Source organism: Apiospora aurea (assembly GCF_038362705.1).
Source record: "Apiospora aurea strain CBS 24483 chromosome Unknown utg000007l_segment0_segment0, whole genome shotgun sequence".
Lineage (NCBI taxonomy): Eukaryota > Fungi > Ascomycota > Sordariomycetes > Amphisphaeriales > Apiosporaceae > Apiospora > Apiospora aurea.
Window position 1 is genome coordinate 2,095,218 of NW_027117394.1, and position 22,049 is coordinate 2,117,266.

At 53.2% G+C, this 22,049-nt stretch overlaps 7 protein-coding genes across 7 annotated transcripts; 6 read left to right on the plus strand and 1 right to left on the minus strand.

Moving 5' to 3' along the window:
• Positions 1 to 108: 108 nt before the first annotated feature.
• PG986_010907 (dehydrogenase) lies at positions 109 to 996 on the plus strand (the record flags this gene model as incomplete). Its single annotated transcript, XM_066847129.1, has 1 exon — positions 109 to 996. The coding sequence occupies one exon, from the start codon at positions 109 to 111 to the stop codon at positions 994 to 996; it is 888 nt and encodes a 295-aa protein (XP_066696620.1).
• Positions 997 to 4,248: 3,252 nt separating this feature from the next.
• Positions 4,249 to 4,917, plus strand: PG986_010908 (uncharacterized protein; the record flags this gene model as incomplete). The annotated part of the gene is made up of 1 exon (XM_066847130.1): positions 4,249 to 4,917. The coding sequence occupies one exon, from the start codon at positions 4,249 to 4,251 to the stop codon at positions 4,915 to 4,917; it is 669 nt and encodes a 222-aa protein (XP_066696621.1).
• Positions 4,918 to 6,287: 1,370 nt separating this feature from the next.
• Positions 6,288 to 7,673, plus strand: PG986_010909 (uncharacterized protein; the record flags this gene model as incomplete). Its single annotated transcript, XM_066847131.1, has 2 exons — positions 6,288 to 6,469; positions 6,545 to 7,673. 2 exons carry the CDS (start codon positions 6,288 to 6,290, stop codon positions 7,671 to 7,673), a joined length of 1,311 nt encoding a protein of 436 aa, XP_066696622.1.
• A 525-nt stretch (positions 7,674 to 8,198) lies between these two features.
• On the minus strand, positions 8,199 to 8,944 carry PG986_010910 (uncharacterized protein; the record flags this gene model as incomplete). Its single annotated transcript, XM_066847132.1, has 4 exons — positions 8,199 to 8,383; positions 8,458 to 8,589; positions 8,694 to 8,782; positions 8,892 to 8,944. 4 exons carry the CDS (start codon positions 8,942 to 8,944, stop codon positions 8,199 to 8,201), a joined length of 459 nt encoding a protein of 152 aa, XP_066696623.1.
• Positions 8,945 to 9,935: 991 nt separating this feature from the next.
• PG986_010911 (uncharacterized protein) lies at positions 9,936 to 14,521 on the plus strand (the record flags this gene model as incomplete). The annotated part of the gene is made up of 5 exons (XM_066847133.1): positions 9,936 to 10,087; positions 10,253 to 11,108; positions 11,282 to 11,942; positions 11,981 to 13,387; positions 13,443 to 14,521. The coding sequence occupies 5 exons, from the start codon at positions 9,936 to 9,938 to the stop codon at positions 14,519 to 14,521; spliced, it is 4,155 nt and encodes a 1,384-aa protein (XP_066696624.1).
• Positions 14,522 to 15,921: 1,400 nt separating this feature from the next.
• PG986_010912 (uncharacterized protein) lies at positions 15,922 to 16,962 on the plus strand (the record flags this gene model as incomplete). The annotated part of the gene is made up of 2 exons (XM_066847134.1): positions 15,922 to 15,927; positions 15,982 to 16,962. 2 exons carry the CDS (start codon positions 15,922 to 15,924, stop codon positions 16,960 to 16,962), a joined length of 987 nt encoding a protein of 328 aa, XP_066696625.1.
• An 881-nt stretch (positions 16,963 to 17,843) lies between these two features.
• PG986_010913 (oxidoreductase) lies at positions 17,844 to 18,894 on the plus strand (the record flags this gene model as incomplete). Its single annotated transcript, XM_066847135.1, has 5 exons — positions 17,844 to 17,876; positions 17,942 to 18,136; positions 18,197 to 18,581; positions 18,657 to 18,752; positions 18,827 to 18,894. 5 exons carry the CDS (start codon positions 17,844 to 17,846, stop codon positions 18,892 to 18,894), a joined length of 777 nt encoding a protein of 258 aa, XP_066696626.1.
• Between the last annotated feature and the right edge of the window lie 3,155 nt (positions 18,895 to 22,049).

Here is a 22,049-nt window from a genome sequence, read left to right on the forward strand (position 1 = left end):
AAACTTCCTTTTAAAAAGTTCCGCCTCCGCCTAAAGAGTGAAGAACGCGGTGACCAAATAACCAGCAACAACTACCTCACCACCGACCTGTTCATCTCGCTACCGGCAATGGCGCCTCAACGAACAGTCCTTATCACGGGCTGCTCCGATCACAGCTTGGGCGCAGCGCTCGCTCTCGCCTTTCACAAAACCGGCAAGTGGCGTGTGTTCGCATCTGCCCGCAATCCCGCAAAATTGAAGCAGGCGACCGATGCCGGCATCACCACGGTGCAGCTGGACATCTCCTCTCAGGAGTCCATCACAGCGAGCGTCGCCGCCGTAGAGAAGCTGACGGGCGGCTCGCTGGACGCCCTCGTGAACAATGCGGGCGCCGCCTACTCCCTGCCGCTGCTGGACATCGACCTCGACAAGGCGCGGAACCTGTTCGATCTCAACGTCTTCTCCATGCTCGCGGTGACGCGGGCCTACATGCCGCTCCTGATGAAGTCCCAATCTCCGACGGGCGGCATGCTCGTGAACCACACGTCGGCCGCGTCGCAAACGGCCGGGTCCGTCCCGTTCCAGGGCGTGTACAACGCGTCCAAGGCCGCGGCCGCCAGCTTCACCGAGGGGCTCCGGCTCGAGCTCGCGCCGTTTGGGATCCGGGTGATCAACATGCTGACCGGCGGCGTCAAGTCAACCTTTTTCGACAACGCGCCCACCGCAACGCTGCCGCCGGGCTCGCTGTACAACGTGGCCAAGGAGGCCGTCGAGACGGCCATGGCCGGCGAGGATACGGCTGCCAACGGCACTGAGTCGAGTGTGTGGGCTGACTCGGTTGTCAAGGACCTCAGCCGCCCAAACCCGGCACACTGGGTGTGGCGAGGCCGGCACGCAACCGAGGTGCGGCTGGCGTCGCTGCTGCCTGTCGGCACCCTGGACGGCGTCATCAAGAAGATCTCGAAAATAGACGTCCTGGAGCAGAAGATCAAGGAGAAGGGGTTGAAACAGGAATGAGAGGTTGGTCCTTAAATGATCTTTTGTTAGTATTGAGAGTCGGGAGTTGCAGCCCCTTGGCCGGATTCACGGTTATGTAGTTGGGAGTCTTCGCGCTTCTTACGATCATGTTTTCTTTGTGGGCCGAACAGCACCTTCTAGTTGAAAATCCCCTAGGGCAGAACTGACTGTTTGGGCAGTTGTATTGGAGTTTGAGTGTTGGGTGGTGATGTATTGGAGTTGTGCTTTTGTGAAATTAGAGTATGGTTTCTAGTTTGGATAGAATTGTATTGTTTAGTTTGAATAGATGATTTTGGTTTACGTTCTTATACTCTCATTGATCTTCTGGCCTCTGACGGGATGCCACCAGTGACGCCGTTAAGGGCTGATCCCAGTGTGGCCACGAGTAGCCCGGGGGTGGCGGGACACATCCGGGAAGCGTCGAGTCATTACTGGCCGGAAATAATCCGTATCTAAATATGCATCATAATGTGACAGCATTGCAACATGAACCCATCATTGGAAATTGATAAAAGGAGGCATCGGACTAATGGCCGACGTTATAGTTACTTCGAATTGCTATAATATCACCTGTAATAATCCCGCAATCATCTCAGTATTATTATGCAGTTCCCTGAGGTTGCCGTTGCTCTTGACGCTAGGGCAGATAACCACCGGGATGCAATTTATTACTACAGATATAGTAGCGGACCTAAACCTGATGGTTTCATTCTAAACCCAGGCCTGCTGGCCGAATCTGGATATATCGCACACACAAGTAGGTACTACCACTAGGTTATCAACAAAAAAAGAGAAGGACACGGGAGGCTTGCACGGCATTTCGTGCTTGGGCCCGTACTTGAGTAAGTCAGCGCCAACCTAGCTTGAAGGATAATTGAGCTATGCAAGGTTGAAGCCTGCACGGAGAGATATAGCGTCCTTTTTCTCGATGGCAGGTTTGGCAGAAGGCGCCACGGCTGGCGGATCAGAGCCGATTCGCTTCGCTTGGGTGGTAGTTGACAATTTTTCGCATGTCGTACATGAGAAAGCGATGGAACGGACTCCAGTGCAGGCAAACTGGAAGCAGGCAAGCAATGGGGCGAGCCAGGTCGTGACAGACAGAGAAATGGCAAACTGCAGTGGTGATCCATGCTACCTCTGCTGCACGATCATCTGCAAGATACATGGTCAGATATATGATCCGCCATCGTGATGACACCCTCTGTCAATATGCCATTATCAATGATATCTGAAGTCGGTAGATACGGCATTCGACGACTCCAGGGGTCTGGGGTGTGGATAAATAGCAGGCAATCCCTATTTGCTCAGCCGCCGGCTGTCTAAAAATATAGGGCAGCAATGGCCATGGAATGGTCTATCCTTCAGTCGTAGCGTATTGACAGAAGGGGCTCCAAATCTAAGGTGGGCATCTGCAAGACATACCTAACAAACGAAACATTGACTGAGTCTCACCCACCGTCTTGGTTGCAAATAGAGGGTGGAAGTTTTGTTTCCATACATCAATGTACCCCAACAGCGGGATGATAAACGGCTTTCCACAAATCAGGTAGAGATGTAGAGGACCCGTAATTGCCGCTTGCAAACAGCAAGGTTAAGGCCTGCTGCTGTCATCTGATGATTTAGGGCCGGAGATCAGGCGGGTACGATGTCGCGCGCTCTTCCACCTCCCACCTTGACGGGCTTTCGGGCTACTTACTGTACTCCAGGGCTTTCAACAGCATCAAGACAATCGGCTCGTAACGTCAAACCCAATCTGACATTATGTAACGACCAATGCATTCTTTGGCCCAGGTTCGACAATCTGGAAGTCGTGGTCTGTCATTCACCCACCTGGTGGCCGTGTCGAGAGAGACAAGAACCACATATGCAATGCAAATGCAGTGTGCGCTGACTGACTGCCCTTGCTTTTTCTTGTGCTCGACCAGCACGAAACTCCCGTGGTTCAGTTGATCAGAGACAATATCGAACGCCTGGAACGGGCTGCTGGCGTAGGGGCGCAGGTTGCAGGTGCTGGTACCTTCTGCCAAATGAATCAATGATCTTAGCCTTCTTTCCCAATTGGGTTTTTCTGTCAGACGCCAGCCTTTCCGCCTTCTCCAGTCTCCAGTCTCCAACTCTCCACTTTCCGCTTGCTGGCTCTCTAGCTCTCCACGCCTTGCCTATTGCAACCACAGAGGCCTTGGCAAAAAAAGGGGAGAAATGCGCAGTCAACCAGAACCGAATTCAATTTATTTCGACACGGAATTAATAATCGACAGAGATGGGAAAAAGTAGGTAGGTACTTCTCCCTCCGGCCAAGGTAGGTACTTGTACGGTTCGATTGTTTCCATCCTGACGAACGCCTTCAACTCCGGTACGCTGGCGCATCACCATCAGCCCTCGCATTGGATATAGGTCGGCAATCTGTGGTATACAAACAAAACCGAAGGGCCTGATTTGGTCCAAATTACACAACAAACAGGGGTCCCTTTATTACGTGTGCACCAGGTATCTATATGGGAAACTATGTATCATCTGTCCAAGGCGACATACTAACCCCCCACGACTTGCAGCAAAGCAGCCCACGATGGATGATGCCAATACCTGCTACCTGCTACCTGCTACCTGCTACCTGCTACCAATGCAGACCATGGTACCTCAGCCACCAATGGTAGTTCCGAGCATCCTTACCCCTGGCTCTTCTCGCTCCTTTTCAGCACTGCACCGCTCGTCTTGTCGTCCCTCTCCTCTCCACTCCAAATCGTATTGGGAGAAGACAACATCGAAGCCCGCGCGCCACCCTTTCATTCTCTTAGGTTGTCGCTCAGACCCTTCCGGCTGCCTTCGTCGCTCACTTTCTGTGTTCCTTGAGGGCTCGCGTGTGTGATTGTTTCTTCTTCTGTGCAACAATATCGTCAATTTGCGTTGAGCCCATCTACTAGTTCTGTGTCGCTGCCCCTCCCCCTGCTGAACGCGCCGTTGAAAAGAGGCCCTTGTGAACTGACAACGTTCGACGCCCAAAAAGAAAAAAAACCAAAAAAAACCGCCACGGACCGTACCGGGTGGCTCGCTTCGACGTGCGCCCCTCAGGAATATCTCTTTCTAGTGGCAAGATTGTTCTGTGGTCCCTTGACTGGTTTTGGCCCAATACATCATCAGTCATCGATTGCAGTACATAGATATCTGCCATTCCACCACAGTACGGCGACTTGAACTCGTCACCTCTGAACCCAAGCATACATCTTGTGGTCTATCCACTACCAATCGCCCGCCATGTCCGCCTCCACAACTACCGCAAAGCCGGTAGGCACCAAGCGCTTTCAATTGCCGGCATTGGATTTCCATTTTGGGTCTCTGACGGACGGTACCAACATCCCACCGCCTATTCCGTCCCCAGTGCAGGAGGTTCCGACGCCGCCCAAGACCCCTACACCAGTAGATGTCGGTGGTGAGAAGAAGGAGGAGCCTAAAGGGGCCGCGAATGGCCCTGTCGTCAAAACGAATATTTCGCCGCCTCCAGAAGCCGTCCACACGACGACAATAACCGGCGGTGTGAAGCGCCCGGCGGATGACGTTCCTGCGTCCCCTACCCTGTCGTCGCGGGGCAGCCTCAGGCGCCTGCTCAGCAAGAACTTGTTGCACAACGTTTATGACGACCATGCGTCAATCGCCGGCGACCAGTCGAGGCCGCCCAGTCGCACGGCCAGTGTTGTGGCGGAAGAGAGGAAATCGAAGAGGAGCAGCGGTTGGTTCAGGCGTCTACGATCCAACAACAATTCCGTAGTCGAACAACATACTCTACAACCACCCGCACCGCCGCTCTTTGATGTGGCGCCGCAGAAGCCGTCAGGTCCGCCCCCGCCCAAGATACCCGAGTTGAGCGCATTGCAGACGAAGATTGATACCTCTATGGGCGATGACCTCTTCAGTGAGATCAAATAGTTTGCTCGGGAGGACACTGTTTTATTTGCCGAGCTGGCGCAAACACATTGCCCCGAAGTCGTCTAGGATCTCGGCTGGCGTAAGAACGGCATATTGTTTCAAGCCGAGAACATCTCTGTGCGTGCTTACGGGAGGAGGCGGTTGGCGTGAGGTTCAATTGGAACCTAGGAAGTGCAGATGAGAGATACCCGGCTCGGAGCGAGCTCATTCATTGACATACAGCGTCATTTTCCTTTGGTTGGTCGTTTTATTGGTTGAACTATTATTCCCCTTCGTTATTTTGCATATGCTGTACCACAATACCATCTTGAAGAAGGCGGCCGCTCACTTACGGATCATGTACCACTCGTTGTTTATCATCTACCATGGACATACGGCCCGCACCCGGTTGCGAATGGGGGAGGGGTGGGTGCCATATGCAAACCTCCCTTCTTGGATATGGACTTTTTCCCAGCTTTGTCTCGGGGCCTGGAGGAGGGGTAGGAGGAGGAAGATTCTGCTGGTTGAGCCTGGATCGTCGGCGCCCAATGCTACGTGTCCATGGGCCATGAGAGCGACAGGGCAAATGTTATTATTAATCTATACTCATTACTGGTCTGGAGAGGATGCCTGGTTGAACAGTGTAAGTCCGGGCCACATTCCTCAAGTGCGAGGGAAGCATTTGACTTGTCAAATTTATCTAATCATGAACATGGCACCTGCTCTTACATCATTGTCTTGAACGTTTCAGAACCCAAAGCGCAGCCGGGACATGGAACAGTTACCAAGTGTATTAAAGTGAGGCGCTTTTGACTTTGGCATCTGGAGCTTGTCGCATTCGCGCCGGGCCGGTGGCGCCAGTGTATGCCGATGCCGTCATTGCACCTGCAATGACACTGTAGAGAAAGAGAGGTCCAGTGCAATCTAGCGTTTGTAGATACACCTGTCTTTGTCGTGAAACGACACTTTGATATATGTCCCGTAGGCGAACTGGCATCGGCTGGATTATGGTGTAATTCGCTGGCCAGTAATTGCTATTGACCATTCATGTTGCTATACTCGTAAGCTTAGTAAGTGGTTCATACATCTTCCAATGGAGAGTCGAGCCAATGGGCAAGCGCTTTGGGGTGTTTGCGGGCAGTGGGGGGATAGCACGGTTGGACGGTTAGGAAAGAGTAACGTCATTGCCGAGCCCCTACAGCCGAAAGAGCTCTCTCCAAAAGCTCCCGTCGTCCATGGGCAGCGGTCCAGCTCTTCAACAGCAACCACCAAAACAGCTAAAGACTTCACGACTACACACTCTATATTCCAATTGCGTGTGCTTGGAAGCGAATTGACTACCTACGATATCAAAGAGACCATAAGCACCACTAAATTCGAGAATGGTGACAATGCGGCCGCAGGCGGCGCGAACCGTCGCAGCCCTTCCGAGATGCCTAGCTCGGCCCTCGACATCGAACCTGGCGGCAACCACCACGCTGGGTCAAGTGCGGCATAAGTCAGGACCGTACAGCTATACCCAGGCCAAGTCACTGGTCTTCACCAAATTCGGAGAGCCCAGTGATGTACTCAAGTAAGCACTAAACCCTGGAAGAACCAGCTTTGTATTCGGTGGCTTGCTTGCTAATAGGATTTTTGCTTCTTCTAGGTTACACACGCACTCCATCTCCCCGAGTCTCCCCTCCTCCTCGGTCCTCCTCCGCGCCCTCGCCGCCCCGATCAACCCAGCCGATGTAAACACGATCCAAGGCACATACGGCGTGAAACCGAGCTTCTCGCCCCTGATCGGCACAACGGAGCCGTCGGTGATCCCCGGCAACGAGGGCGTCTTCGAGGTGTTGTCTGCCGCGGGCAACCTGAAGAAGGGCGACTGGGTCATCCCCGCGAAAACCGGGTTCGGCACCTGGCGCACGCACGCCGTGGCGCCCATTGATGGAGTTCTGCCTGTGGACAAGGAGGGGCTCACGCCCACCCAGGCCGGCACCGTGGCCGTGAACCCCTGCTCGGCCTACCGCATGCTGCGGGACTACGCCCAGCCCGCCCTGCGCGAGGGCGACTGGTTCGTCCAGAACGGCGCCAACAGCGGCGTGGGCCGGGCGGCGATCCAGCTCGCGAAGCTCTGGGGATACCGCAGCATCAACGTGGTGCGGGTACGCGACACGCCCGAGGCGACCGAGCAGCTCAAGACGGAGCTCAAGGAGCTGGGCGCGACACACGTCGTGACGGACGAAGAGTTCCAGAGCCGCGAGTTCAAGGACCAGCTGAAGCAGTGGCTGGGCGGCAGCGGCGGCGACTCCATCAGGTTGGGCATGAACTGCGTCGGCGGCAAGTCGGCGCAGGCCATGGCCAAGACGCTGGGAGTGGGCGGGACTATGGTCACGTACGGCGGCATGTCACGGCAGCCGGTCGCCCTGCCGACGGGCCTGTTGATCTTCAAGGATATCCGGTTCGTCGGGTTCTGGCTGAGCCGGTGGGCGGACGGGGACGCCGCGGGCAAGAAGCAGACGGTCAACGAGATCCTCGGCCTCATCCGCGAGGGGAAGTTCCGGGACACACCCGTCGTCGGCATCGACTGGTCTTGGGATACCGAGGAGGCCACGCTGCGCGATGCTGTGCAGGGAACACTTCAGGGGTTCAGGAAAGGCAAGGGGGGTCTTTGTCTTCGGCGAGACGTAGATGTGTATCTATACCGTAGTTGGGGCTTTACATATGCTGGCTGGGTTCTCTTAGAGGAAGCGGGCTCCGCATTGTTCCACAAACATCAAGTGGGATTTTGATGAGAAGAGCATGTCGAATTACCTACGAGCACATATTTCAAAGAGATGCTGTGCTACTTTAGCTGCGCCTCTGCTATATAGTGCACAGCGGCAAGCACAACTGCCGTGACATATCGAGCTAGGTTGTCTGGAAACCTGAAGAGGAGACGTACATGACCCATTGTCTAGTTGTAAACGCCTGCGCATCCGCCGCACCAAGATAAAGAAGAACCCAACTCACGCCCGTCTTCCGGCCAAGCCTGTCATTTCGTTTCAATTCGTTCCAAAATAAAGGTTCCAGGGTGTGTTCCGCGTTGCTGCTCGTCTTTCGTAACCTAACCTCTATGCCATCAGGTAATAGATGGTGTTATGTCTGCTGCTGCTGCGCTCGAGGAATGCTGTCCTAGGGCGCAGTGCTTGCTGAAGGGTGGCCCGGTATACTGATCTCGTTTCTTCATAACATGCTTCTAGTTCTTTGCTTTCTTTCTTTCCGTCTTGTTTGACAAGTGGGTAGTGAATGAATGCAATGCTCGTCCGTCCCGCCGTCTACTTGCTCTCAGGCACGGCGTATTTGCTGGTCCACTCCTTGGCTGTCGCAATCGCGCGGTTCTCGTCCTCCTTCCAGTCCTTGGCGACATCGGCGGCCAGGGGGTCGTCCGGGTTGGGGGCACCCAGGAGGGCTTGGATCGAGAGAAGAATGGTTCGGATCTGTAGGGCGGGCGACCAGTTGTCTGGTGGAAACAAGGAATGTCAATATACAGTGTGATACGACTCTCTTCATCAAGGTGCGCACGCAACGACTTACTCTTGAGAACATCAAGGCAGATGCGACCCAGCTTATCGACGTTGGGGTGGTAGATCTTGGTGAGGAAGCGGATCTTCGGGGGGACCATAGGGTAATCGTCCGTCAAGAACAGTTCGAGCTTGAAGACACCGCCTAGCCGGTTACGGTCAGTTAAATATATGCACTTGCTTGCCGGCGACGAAAAGGAGTATGCATATAGTTCGCAGCACGGGGGCGAAGGTTATCAGGAGGCTCACCCTCGTATGGCGATCCTGACGGTCCGTGGATCTCGACGTCGAAGTATCGCAGGTTGTCCTCGTGCGGTACAGCACTAATGCCGGGCACACTGTTGACAAAGGTATGATTGTTAGTTAATTATCTTCTTTCACAGGCTGGTCGTGAAAAATGAAAGGAAAGCGAGGTCGTTCGAGGTGAGAAGATCGTGTGCGACTTACGGCTCCGACATCAGGCGCTCCGTCTCCTTCACAATGCGCTTGGGGAGCGCCATTTTGCAGACGGCTTCTGGGGGCAGGAATGGTAATGAGTGGGAACAGGTTTGACTGGAAAGGAAAGTTGAGTATGACTCTCCTACGATCGCCGAGCTTATGGGTTAGAAGCAAAGAAGGTGTCTAAGAAGCTGGATTGGCTAGGGCCGGGAACCGGGATCGTGGGGTCAAAGAGAGAGGCGGCTCTGCTTCTGATTGTTGGCGGGCGTCTGGAAGTGGGCTGGGGCTGGAGGTGAAGCTTGGTTGGTGGGGAGTCTTTTATGCAACAGGCATCACAGGCCGCTGAACAGAAGGCAGCAAGTAATGTACTTGATAAGAGTCAAAGTCCGAGGTCCTCCAAGTACCTCTATTCACATGCAGTCTGTTCCAATAGTCGGCCGCTACCAGAAAATTGTATGAAGCGAGGTCTGAATTCTCTGCCTACCTAACACGGCGATCGAACACTGGGTTATCAAGCATGTGCAGTACACATCAGCCTACCTACCCAATAGTTATGGAAGAGGCACTTGACGATAAGAGATTCATTACTCACTCAAGGTTGCCCCTCGCTTGGGTGGCGGGCCTGACTAGGATCGCAGCTGGAAGTGCATAACCAGATATGCAATATCTTGGTAGTACTTATGCACACGTGTGCAATGGTGGATCTCGGGGAGCTTGGACATGAAGAGAGAGAGACGCTCATTCATCAATGTCAATCATCATCAGCTAGTAACAACTTCATCAAATGAATAATCAGCGCAATTGCAGAACACACACCAGAATCTGTTGACCATTCTGGCATCATCATATGGATCTTGCATGATGATGGATGCTACACGCCTTCTATCCTAAGTCATGCAGAACTTGAGAGGGTCCCTATGAGCAAAACACGCGCCAATCATGAGTCGAAGTTGAAAGTTACACCACCTTCGACGTCGATATACCTACAGCCTTGCCAGCCTGATGCAAGGCCAGCTAAGCTCTAAGGGAAGGGCCTGTTAAGCAGCGCTCGCTATGCCGTCGCTTCTGGACCCTTCGAAAAAGGGCAAGACGATCAAATCCGCAGCTGACAGCGAGACCTTTGATGCCGATGTGACGATTCGTGTGGAGGGCCTGGTAGGCTCGGCCACCATATCCCCCTCGGGTCGCGATATTGCACTTGCCTCGTAAGTGCATGCACGCCTTGATCTGCTGTTTTCATATATATATATATATAGGTAGCTGACATTCTTATTCGAATAGACCGGAAGGTCTTGCCATCATCGATTTGGACTCTCCTTACAGTGGACCTCGCAGGTTGAGCAGTCATGGTCTGCCCTGGCTAGTGGTAGATGTCCAATGGTCGCCCTTGCAGCCCGTGACTACTGGGTCGCATCAACAGCAAACCACCGATGTTTGATTTGGAACCTCAACTTGAGGGAAGCGTCTGCCAATGGTGCTATTGAGCACTCTCTTCGAGGCCACAGCAGAGCCATCACCGACATTAACTTCTCTGCCCATCATCCAGATATACTTGCGACATGTGCTGTAGATGGCTATGTTCACGGTTGGGATCTGCGGAGGCCGCGGCAGCCTGTCCAAACATACTGTGATTGGTTCGCTGGTGCCACGCAGGTTAAATACAATCGCCAGGACCCGTTCGTCCTGGCTTCGTCCCATGATCGGTGGCTTCATATCTGGGATGAGAGGAAGCCCTCTGAGCCTCTGAAGTCAATAAACGCGCATACTTCCAAGATCTACGGCCTCGACTGGAACCGTACCCGGTCTACTGCCCTAGTCACATGTTCATTGGACAGGTCTATCAAGTTTTGGGACTATGGCGTGTCGGATGAACCTGAGCGAATCATCCGGACGGATTTTCCTGTGTGGAGGGCACGGCACACCCCTTTCGGCTCGGGTTTGCTAGCTATGCCACAGAGCGATCCAGGGAATCTATATCTGTACAACACCCGCAGGGGTGAAGACGAGCCGCGCGACCACCATGCCGACCCTGTGACTATTTTTGCCGGGCATGGGAGTCAAAAGGCGAAAGAATTCTTGTGGAGAGGTCGAGGGAACATCACGGATGATGGCATCGATAATCGTGAATTCCAGCTTGTGTCGTGGGGCGAAGATAACGAGCTACATCTGAACAGAGTTGACCCCGGCATACTCGAAAGTGTCGGCCACGTCAAAGGAGGAGCCGCGGTCAAAAGCTCATCCTCACCCGAAAAGGAGCCACTTACAAGACATTCCGATCCGTTGATGATAATGCGAGGCGCGAGAGAAGGTCGGCGACCATGAGTGATCCACGTCCCGGTAGCGGCGGAGCGCAGTACAGGCGGAGCGCATTGACTATGGGAATGCAAACTCAACAACAGTCTCGATCCGGATCTCTGCCATCGTGGAGAGGCCCTTCGATGAAGGCAAAAACATCCGTGGGAAAGGCAGCCAACCGGAGCCTTGATCAACTCGGCTGGATGAAGGGGATTACTATGAGTAGAAAGAAGAGCTCGACAAGGGAAGTGCCTCAAAGGAAGGAATCAAAGGATTCTGCCATGTTTGGTTCTGGTTTCCATGGACATTGGGAAGAGCCAGAACCTTTGCAAGAGGAGATTGTCAGAATCAGCCAGCAGTTGCCAAATGTGCAGTGGGACAAGATAGACTTGACAGGCCTGATTCTTGATGCTTCGTTGAAGGGCCCCTGGGGTGCGGATGGTGAAACCATCTACATCAAAGTCAGAGTCGATGTGCCAAGTAGCTACCCCAAGAGCAGGGCACCCAAGTTCTTGATCGAGAAGTCCGCTCTAATGTCAGAGCAAACGTACAAGAAAATCGATCAAGAGGTGAACCAGGTTGCCTATCGCTTTGCGAAGAAGAAACAAAACTGCTTGGAGGTTGCTTTCACCTATCTTCTCGGCGAAACTGATCTCTCGAGCAGCACCAACTTCTTCAAGAACGTTAGAGACTTTGATGACGAGCTTGATCCTCTCGCAGATGAAAGCTCAAGCGAAGATGAAGCGGACGAGATACCCGCTGGGGGTCAGCGAGTATGTCCCAGGAGCTGACCGCGAGCGTAGAGCTTGATGCAACACTTGCACCCATCAATCGACCGACGCTGCCCCCTATACCCCGGCTTTGCGGCGGACGATGGTCCAATGACGGGAGACTTGTCTGTTTCTTCCCTTCAAAAGAAGAAAAGGCCAAAGCTTTGCTGTTTACCCCCACCGACACGTTTAAGGAACGTCCCAAGGGTGAGCCGACGTTCGCAGGGTTCGGAAGATTACAGCAGGAAACGCCGCCTCCACGGCAGAGGCATTTGTTGGATGAATCTTCGATGGCTGGGGACCATTCCGACTCCGAGGAAGCCGACGACTCATCAAGCTCGAGCGACTCGGAGGAAACATATATGCACAAGGTTAGCATGTGGTACACGCCTGGAAGACGCCTCAGGAAGACATTCAGTGGTAGCTACTCAATGCGCTCCAGTGGTGGAGGGACAGGGGTAGACACCGGGACCGGGACTGGCACGAGCAGGCGCCGCTCCACAAAACCCAAGAATGTCGTATCACTTCACGACATGTCGGACCTCCTGCCATCGAAACAAGAACTAGCGCAAGAGTATTGCATCTTTGGCGACGGGCCCGAGGTCTGTGAGCACAATGCAGATGTGGCTCTCAAGTATGGTCGATATGACCTCGTGCAGGTTTGGAGATACGCTGCGTTGCTGCTTCGAAGGGACATCCCACTCGAGTTGCTTGAACAGACGCCACGGAATAGCTCAGTCCTTGTCGTGGCAAAGAATATCATCAACCACGTAAAGGACGGCAAAACAATACCAGGCAATCCGGAAAATCACTTAGCAGGCAAAGTAAAATGGGGCTTGCACCCACTCGCTAAGGGGTTTATCGCTGACTTGTTCGATTATTTTGAGCAAGCAGCTGACGTGCAAATGTTGGCAATGCTCTCTTGCGTCTTCAGCGAAGCCTCTACCAAAGATGGCGTCGCATACGCAGAATCTCACATGACGCAGCCTGAGACACCTCTTGGGATGAAAGCACCGTCGTTCTCGCTGGACTATTTCCCCACCGATGCGTCGCTGTGGCATACCAGTTCCAACTACAAAAGCCACGTCAACTCGGCCGTGTCAACTCCTGGAACAGTACACACGCCGGTTCACATCCCTGGCTCTTATGGGTCTGAGGAAGGCTATTGGCTAGGCGACCCGGGGTCAAACTCCTATCCGTCTGGGGGCACACCACCACCACCGAAAACTACACCTCGCGATAGCATGTCAGATGCCGACGTCACTCAAAGCCTCTCAACTTCGCCAGACCCCCGGCTATTCCGACGCGGCAATACTGCTTTGAGCACGGGATTCGCTGCTAGTTTTCCACGGCCCTTTACAAATCTGGTATCGTCCTCTCCTCCTACCAAGAAGCGGCCGAGCCCAGGCGAGGCAATCCTAGCCAACCTCACCCCCCAATGTGACCTGGGGTGGATCAATGATCCTTGGGCCAACATCTGAACCTACATCAACAGCTCGAAACTCGTACTCCGATGATGAGCAACGGAAGGATGAAATACAACTTTCTGTGATCAATAGCATCTCTGTTGAGATAGAGGATCAGTCAATATTCGATGACGACGGATGGATGACAACACCGCTACTAGAACCAAGTCGAGAGACGGCATATTCTACATACCGATATGCATATGCAGAGATGCTGCACATGTGGAACCACCCATTGGCACGGCTTGAGATTATGAAGTTCAATGTGTTGAAAGAAGATCCCTCCACGTCGCACTTTGATAGTTTTGGGCAGGAAAGCTTCCGAAGCGCCTACCACAGTCCCGATAGCACGAGTCATACTACCCTGGTGCATCAAGGAACTGCCTCGCCTATCGTGCTGGCAAAGAAGGAGCATCTACAAGGAGTATTATCTTCCGGACGCGGTCTTGATGTCGTTGGATACTGTCGAATCCATGAGACGCAACTAGACCCCATAGGTTCCACCTATGGAGTAGCAGCACCAGGTGGCGCAGTGGGCACCTGTGAGCGCTGCAAGCGCATGCAAACACGGCTTTTCTGCGTGTATTGTCTTGGTCCATTGGATGCTCAGTACGTGCCTTGTCTCGGCTGTGGCTGTGCCCTCCACGAAGCTTGCCTGGCAGAGTGGCATTCTATGGGCGAGACGGAGTGCCCTGCTGGCGACGAGTGCAACTGTGCCGAAGAAGCTTGCAACGGTCAGGTTGAGCGATGGGCTGCCATGGTGGGCGCGCTACGCCAAGGCAAGCTCCGTAAACCTTCCGAGGATTTAGACAACAATGCCGCTACAGCCACTGCCTCAGGGGAAGGAGGTCGCCACAGACGGGCGAATTCCATCGACAAGAATGACTGGGAGAGTGTCGAAAGCGGGTCGCAGCTCCCGGCGGCGGACGGCCAGGGCAAGCCGTTGCTGAACGTCGACAGCCAGCCGACGCTTAGCGCTGCTAGAATCAGCCTGGGCAATCGGTTGCGGAAGTCGGCGGGTCAGTGGGGAAGCTCGGCCAGTCTTAGGAAGAAGGCAGGACCCGGTGGGAGCGGAGGGCCAGGATCATCAGGTCTGTCAAGACGATAGGGGAGTTTTTGCAACTGACTGATGCTGCCCGGGGGTGGGAGAGGAGGGGATAGAGGAGTAATCGACTTACACTATCGCTTAATTAGCGATTTTGTGCATTGTACGATTCATGTACTGTTCCGACGTGGCGTTGGGATGACATTGTCAGAGTTTGGCAAGCTTATTCTGCTATTCTATAGTTGGACTATTGCATATATACAAAGATAGCAGAGAACCTCGAAGTATCCAGTTTAGAGCAGCATAAATGCTGGTACTTGCTGCAGCCCTGTTGGGATTTGTTGCTCCTTGACATCATGCCTGCTACCCCTAAATAGCTGGCTCGATCTGGAAAGCCCATAACATCTGAAACTATTGTGCTTCCTAACAACCCGTGCTCCTACCGTAGGTCACAAATACGAAAGCGCTGCCGCTGAAGTTTTGGGTGAGTGCAGCGATTGCAAGCGTTTCATACCCATACGCTCTCGAGGACAGACAGCCACGTGTCATTGCTGGACACAACATTTCCCCATATTGATTAAGTATCTCTTGATGCCTTGTGACACTCTGCATGTCAGACGTAAATCGACTTCCTTTGTCTTCGAGCTGTCCATATCGTGACAGAGTCAAACACCAAGTGCAATATGCATTCACCGCAAGCATGATTACCAAGTCGAAACTTCATATGCTACATGTGAAAATTATTTGGTATGGCTCATATTCGTCAAAATGGTTACAATCCTCAAGATAATTCTTGTAACTAGTACGCAATCAGTGTGGTCTAGTGAAGGCATTTGCGTCTTGTGCAATCAGGTTTGGTCATGCCCCTGAACCCCTTCCACAAAAAGCACATGCATTCACTTCGCCTATATCAGAGTGGGCAAGGATCCCATCATTAGAGGGCCTATCTGCCCATATATTCACTCTCAGCATTGAATACCGACAACTTCAATAGGAGTCACACAGCAGCGCCTTCCTGCATTCAAGGTCAGGGACTGGCTTTCCCCATCCCTGGATCTGTATATAAAGCTCCCTTTCCCTCCCAGGACTCAACCTCTTTTTCCTTTCCTTCCAAACCTCCATTACCAACCAACCCTCACAGCCCTCCCGCATCCAGACTCCAGACCGCACCGGGTGTCCCTCTCGTCATCACACTCTCTTTGTCGCGTCTGTAGCCTCAGTTGCCGCAAGCTTCCTACCAGCGTAAACCCGGCACTTTTCGCTCGGAACTCGGTCGTCGTCGCGCCAGCCGCGCTTAATTTCGTTCGGGGCTCGGCCGTGGTCAAGTGGTATCCGCTTATCCTCGTTCGGAATCCGTTCGCCATCGTGTAGCATCCGCAACACCCGGCAAACGTCGTCAGCCCCCGATTTGTTGTCGCTCGGTCCCCGCCCAACGTCGTGTAATATTTTCTTACGTAGCCACAATGAAGGTTAGTATTGAGGGAAAATTTTGCATTATTATAAAGCACTAACCCACCTAATAGCTCTTTGCCATAATTATCTCGGCTTTCCTGCTTGCCGTTCAGGCACAGGGTAACTACCGCTACGGAGAAAATGACACTACTGTCATTGTCACCACCACAACTACTGTCGCCGGCCTCTCAGCTTCCACACCGACCTCCAGCGGGCAGACGACTGTATCCGACCGTACAGCAATGGAACCACACGTACCTTTCCGCCATACCTCGCATCTTCCAATGTCTCATCTCCACCTGACAAGTTCATGGAGTTTCAATGGCACGCAGACGCGCCCTATACCTACTGGAGGCTCTGTCACCTCCTACCATGGGTATAACACGAGTACGCTTGGTTCCCCCACGCCCTCAGCTACTAGCCACTCCTCTCACACGTACTCTACCATCACTATCATCACGTTGAGCACAGATGGTCCCAATATTCCCGAGGGAACAGGTTCGGACAACGGAGACCAACCCACAAACAAAGGCGGGCTCATACCAGTGCCCATAGTTCATCCGACCACCAGCTTTTCGCCGTGCTCGGAGTCAACCAAGCACTCAACTGCGGCTCCGGAGCAAACTGGGCCATCTGAGGCCGAGAAGCCGATCACCTTCTCCGGGTTCACTATGTCGCTCCCCTGGCAGACAATCACTCTCGAGCCGACAACATGGACTCCGGACTTGCCTTCCATTCCAACCACCTTTGTGCCTGTGCCGTCTGAGCCAGCTGCTGTTGGTCCTCATCATGAACACCCTCCCCCCAAGATGGAGAAGCACCAGTCTGATCCCACAACCTTTGTCACTATCCCGACGACTGCGACGTCGACTTCGTCTAGCTCGACATCCACTACATCGAGCGCCACCACCTGGGCAACATCCTCCCCTTTCAAGCTCCAGTGTGACAGCGGCATCTGCAACACGTACTGCAGCTGCACCACGGATGGCCACGTCGACTGCAGCTACGATCCCGGCCACTGCCGCGACACCTGCGATTGCACGGCAGACTAGGAGGTCACACCCTGTTGAAGAGACGGGGCGAAGACATAGATGAGAAAGATGTGTACGATACGGAGGATATGATTGCGTTGGTTTCTTCACTGCATAGAGACATGCAGACCTGTGGCGAGCTTGAGCTCTTGGCTAGGCTTGCTGGTGTCGCCCCTTGGTGGGAATCGGCAAACAGACATGAAGATAGTGTTAATTGATTTAATCTGTCATCTACTTGCTTGTAGTTTTGTGCTATGGGGTTTTCCATGTCTTCGAAATTTGCTCCCATCGTGCTGACAGCTCGCCAAGATGGTAAGGTAAGGCCCAAGCGACTCATCTTTCTCCGAGACAGAATTCCCACAGACAAAATCCGAGGGAACCATGTAGGGTGCGGAATCTGTTAAAGGCTACCATGGCTGATGCATTGTCTGGTTTCTCTAACTTATCGTTCGTTTTTGGATTTGAACACAAGCATTGAATGGATGATGGTTGCGGATAGTTCGGAATGGGCGGCGCTGGAAGTCTTGAGCGAAGTCTGGGGCAATCGCTCCGTTTCTCCTATCAAAGCGTCTGCCATCCTCCTCTCAAGGTTCTACTTGGCATGCCGAATAGCCTCTCATGTAGAGACAGGTATGTACATGACACACATGATGTACTCGGGTAGGCATTGGGCAATTTCTGGAAGGTCAAGTTTGCCTTAAACATAGATTGCGTGCTTGCCCGCTGTCATTGCAGGCACGGCAGCTGCCCCACCTCCACCGACGTCACCACATGCAGACGAAATTCGATATCAACATCAACGTTGGCCTGCTTCCAAACATCTACTCCATACCTAACTTCAACTTGCAACCTCACGAGAAAGAACATCTGCAAAAATTGAACCAACGTGAACACCATATACCATGGCTTCCGTACTGATTGTTGGCGCCACGCGTGTAAGCCAACAGCGAGAGTTCCTAATGCTCTATCTATGGTTGCACTGACTTCTAACAATGAAAAGGGCTTGGGTGCTTCCCTGACGAAGCAGTACGCTTCTCAGCCATCGACAACAGTATACGCCACGACTAGGTCTGGCTCAGGCCCGGAAGGCTTCCCAGACAGTGTCAAGTGGTTGTCGAACATCGATCTCCTCAAGCCGGATGTTGGAGATAAACTTGCAGGAAAGCTCAGAGAACAGCAACCCCTCGACTTGGTGGTTAGTACACACTGCATCAGCTTGGTTCAACAAGCGCTCTGCTTATACTCGGATCTCTAGGTTATCACTGCTGGCCGCTTCACAACCGAGGACTTCTCTGCCGACAAGGGCCCCGACTGGCAGGAGGAGGTAACCATGTACACGACGAGCTCCATCGCCCCCGTCTTCATTGTGCACCGGCTGGCACACGCCAAGCTTCTGGGGAAGGGCACCAAGGTGCTGCTAGTCTCGAGCGAGTCCGGCAGCATCACACTGCGCCACGAGTCTGAGGGCGGCGGCAACTATGCCCACCACGCCAGCAAGAGCGCCCTGAACATGGTTGGCAAGCTCCTTAGCCTCGATCTCAGGGACAAGGAGGTCATCGTCAGCATCATACACCCGGGGTTCATGCGCACTGAGATGACCAAAGGGGTCGGGTTCGACAAGTTCTGGGACGATGGCGGAGGTAATGCTTCTCTACCAGCGAATAGAGCTGTGCTGTATTTGGTGTGCCTGAGCTAACCGTTTTCCCGCCGTGCAGCTGTGCTCCCCGACGAGGCTGCGAAGAGCCTAGTGGAATGGGCCGAGAAGCTCGACATGAGCAAGTCCGGGGAATACTGGGCTCCTCGTGGACCAGGTATGTTGAACCACGGCGGCGTGGAACATGACATATGCGACCATGCTGTATTGGGCCAAGCTAACGTGCGATAGGTGACATTGGCACTGCTGAACCAGTGTTAGGAACCGGCTTGTCGACGCCATTGCAGCTACCCTGGTGATAATAAGCAAGCAAGCCAAGATTGGCATCGTATACGCTGTACCGTAGCCGCCTTGCATGCATATGGCTGGGCGGCCTGGGGAGTATCGCCAGCAGGTAGCAATTCAGAAGTAGCCCATCTCGGGGATATTATCCCGTCAAGGTAGATCTCGCCCTTGCATCTGTCATGCTAGGGAAAATAATCCCGCACAACGTGATCAAGAAGTGCATGCCTCTTAGCCTCATTAGAACCATCACGGACTTTGACCCAAAGAAGTAAGACGGGAGAGAGAGGCAATAACCCCTGCTGCAGCTTGCATGTCGTGTCACGGGCGGTGAATTCTACCCCACAGAATACACATTGCCTACATCTACATACATGTATACTTAGATGGCGACTGTGGGGTATACGGCAAAGTAATAGCCTAACCTAGTGGCACTTCATGTTGCTAGGAGTAAAAGCAGAAGGGGAAAAGGAGGGAGCTTGGGAGATGCCATTCCCACTTGTGGATTTCAGGGTCTTCTGCTCCTTGCGATATTTTTCGCCTCCCTGCAAGTTTCTTCTTAATACAGTAAGAGCCTGAGTAGATACTGTGGTCGGGTAGAAGGAGGAGACATTCTGGAAGGCGCCACTTGCAATATTACATCCAATGTAAGTATACGTTGAAGCAGGTAACATAACAGGTGCTTTTTACGCTGGAGGATTTGGCCGAAATGCGCCTGGTAGGAAAACCCGGGAAAGAAGCTGCATCCTGTATCATGCATCCTGCATCCTGCCTGCATCCTGGTGCCCAAAGCTTGGGGGTTCGGTTGCACCGAACCGACTTGCGCGACTGCCGCGACAATGAAGAGCGAGACAGACGAAGAAGGCGGCCGACGGAGCGAAGTGAAGCGAACCATCCAGCAAACTCTCCTGACAGCGGTGAAAATGGCACTGCAACTTCGAAAAAAAAAGAATGGATACAGCCCAGATAATCGAAAGGGGTCCTAATCCAGACCAAAATGCTGCCACCCCGTCGGGCAGGACCTCTCCCAGGGCCCACCGGAAGCCGGGGTGAAGGGCTTCCAGGCCCAATTGGATTAGCAGTGGCCTCGGGCTTCAGAGGGTGTGGCCTACGACCAAGATGGCTGCATGAGATCTTGCGGGAGGCTGTCTAGGCTGATCAATCAATAAGATCGAGATGCATTGATGGGCGCTGTCGCCGCCCGTCGACAGGCCTGGGGGGCAGTGATCCAAGTTTACCTAATCACATGCAACAAGCAATGAGCAGCGAGTAATGAGTGGGCATGAAATGCATAAACACTCTAACAATTCCCAAGAAGAGCGGCAAAATGGAAGCCAATCCGTGCCGAATCCAAAGCCAAATGTTGTTTCCCAGCTTTTTTTTCTTCCCGACCCAGTGTTGGCTGCATGGTCAGGGGATCCTGTCAGACGGGATGGGCCTGTCAATAAATCCATTCGTGCTATCAGGTGATCCTAGCCTCGACTACGATGTATGCATGCAATACGACCTAAGAATTGCCGAAGCAGCTACACACGACACGACACGAAACAGCGCAACAAGGTAAGGAGGACTCACTATGTACCAGGTAAGTATGGAGGTAGTTATCAACTCATTACCGATTAGACCAGCATTTACGGCATACCTGCTACCAGACCAGGAGACCAGTGAGCAGCGATGTGAGCAGGCAAGTTCGTTCGTCTCATGTGTTTTACATGCTAAAATAGAGCTGTCCGAGTCTCGTCTCACACTACTACACCTGAGCCGCGCCTTGGCAAACGTCCAATCCGTTTGATTTCCAGCACGGGCAGTCTGGCAGCTCGGTGCGCCGCCTACATCAGGAGGTTTCGACAATAACTAGAACAAAACATGGTTGCTTTCTCTAGTCGAACACGCTCCAATACATTATACATGCTACCTGTCAAGTGACTCGTGAATATGAGGTATCTAGTCGGCTAGTTGACTTATAGTACTCCCGGGATCCGCTTGTCGAAATAGGCGAGCACGATGAGACACGAGGGTGATGAGAGAGTCCACTACTCTACAAACGCGACCGAGGTCGATTCCATCCTTCCGCTACACTTATTTGCGGGAGGAGCCTGTGGATGGGCTCAGATAGAGTCCTGACTCGTCTTTGCTAAAATGAATGTAATTCAACTGAGATGGCCCTTTGCGACTTGTTCGCCGCGACAGCTCGTCTGTCTGTCCGCCCGAGCCCTACCGAGGTAGTGTTGGTTCATCAGGACGTTCCCCGGCCGCTCTGATGGCGGGCTAATTACAGCACTTCTCTGAGTCCTCTCTTCACCCCTCTCCTGATTAGTGGTCGGTCGAGGTCTCAAAATAAGACTTTTGGGCGTTTTTCTGATTGCTGTGCCTGCGCCTGCCGCCAGCCTTGAAAGCAAGTGATATAGGCCTTCCTCTAAGAAGTGTGGTAAATGCAGTGCACCTGACTGTGCAGCGTATGTAGAAATGACCCACGGGATCCTTACCGAGCCTAGCCAACTGGCTTAGGCAGGTAGGTTATTAGCTAAATAAGGGACCATCAAGCCGAACAGGGTTCGTTGCAAGGGCAAGATCGCTTGCTTCCGCCTCTGTTCGAGCGAGCAAGTCTGGTCTATGGTCTCTCGCTGAGGAACCGCCCGCGGCCAAGCTCGATTTCCTCCCCAGTCCGATGGCTCCTCCCGAGCTCTCGTCTACTCTCTTTCCCTCTTCAACCGGTGCATCCGCTCGCCCTTGCGACTGACCTTACGCAACGGCCGCTGACCTCGAGCTTCTGCTGCTCGCTTTCGCACTCTCACTCAGCTTGCATCAAATCGAATTGACCACCATCGCCACCGTCCGTCCAGCATCCAGAACCCAGAACCCACCCACTCTCGCTCGCTTCTTGTCGCCCGACAGCTTTTAAAGACCGCATCCTGGCCGCGCAATTCCCCTCCCCCCAGCCCATGTGTCTTTCGACCCTTGTGCTGCCAAGAGCGCCGTCCAATCCATTCGAGGTCCCCAATTTTTATTTCTCGAGCTGGCCCGGTCCCCGCTTCTCGACCACCTAGCATTTACCAGAAGCCGGCGAGAGTCCATTGATCGCTCCCGAGACCGCCCACCTAACCTAAATAAGCCCAAGATCAGATTACCAGCGTTATTAGCCAAAGGGGCCTTCCTGAGAGTCATAACAAAA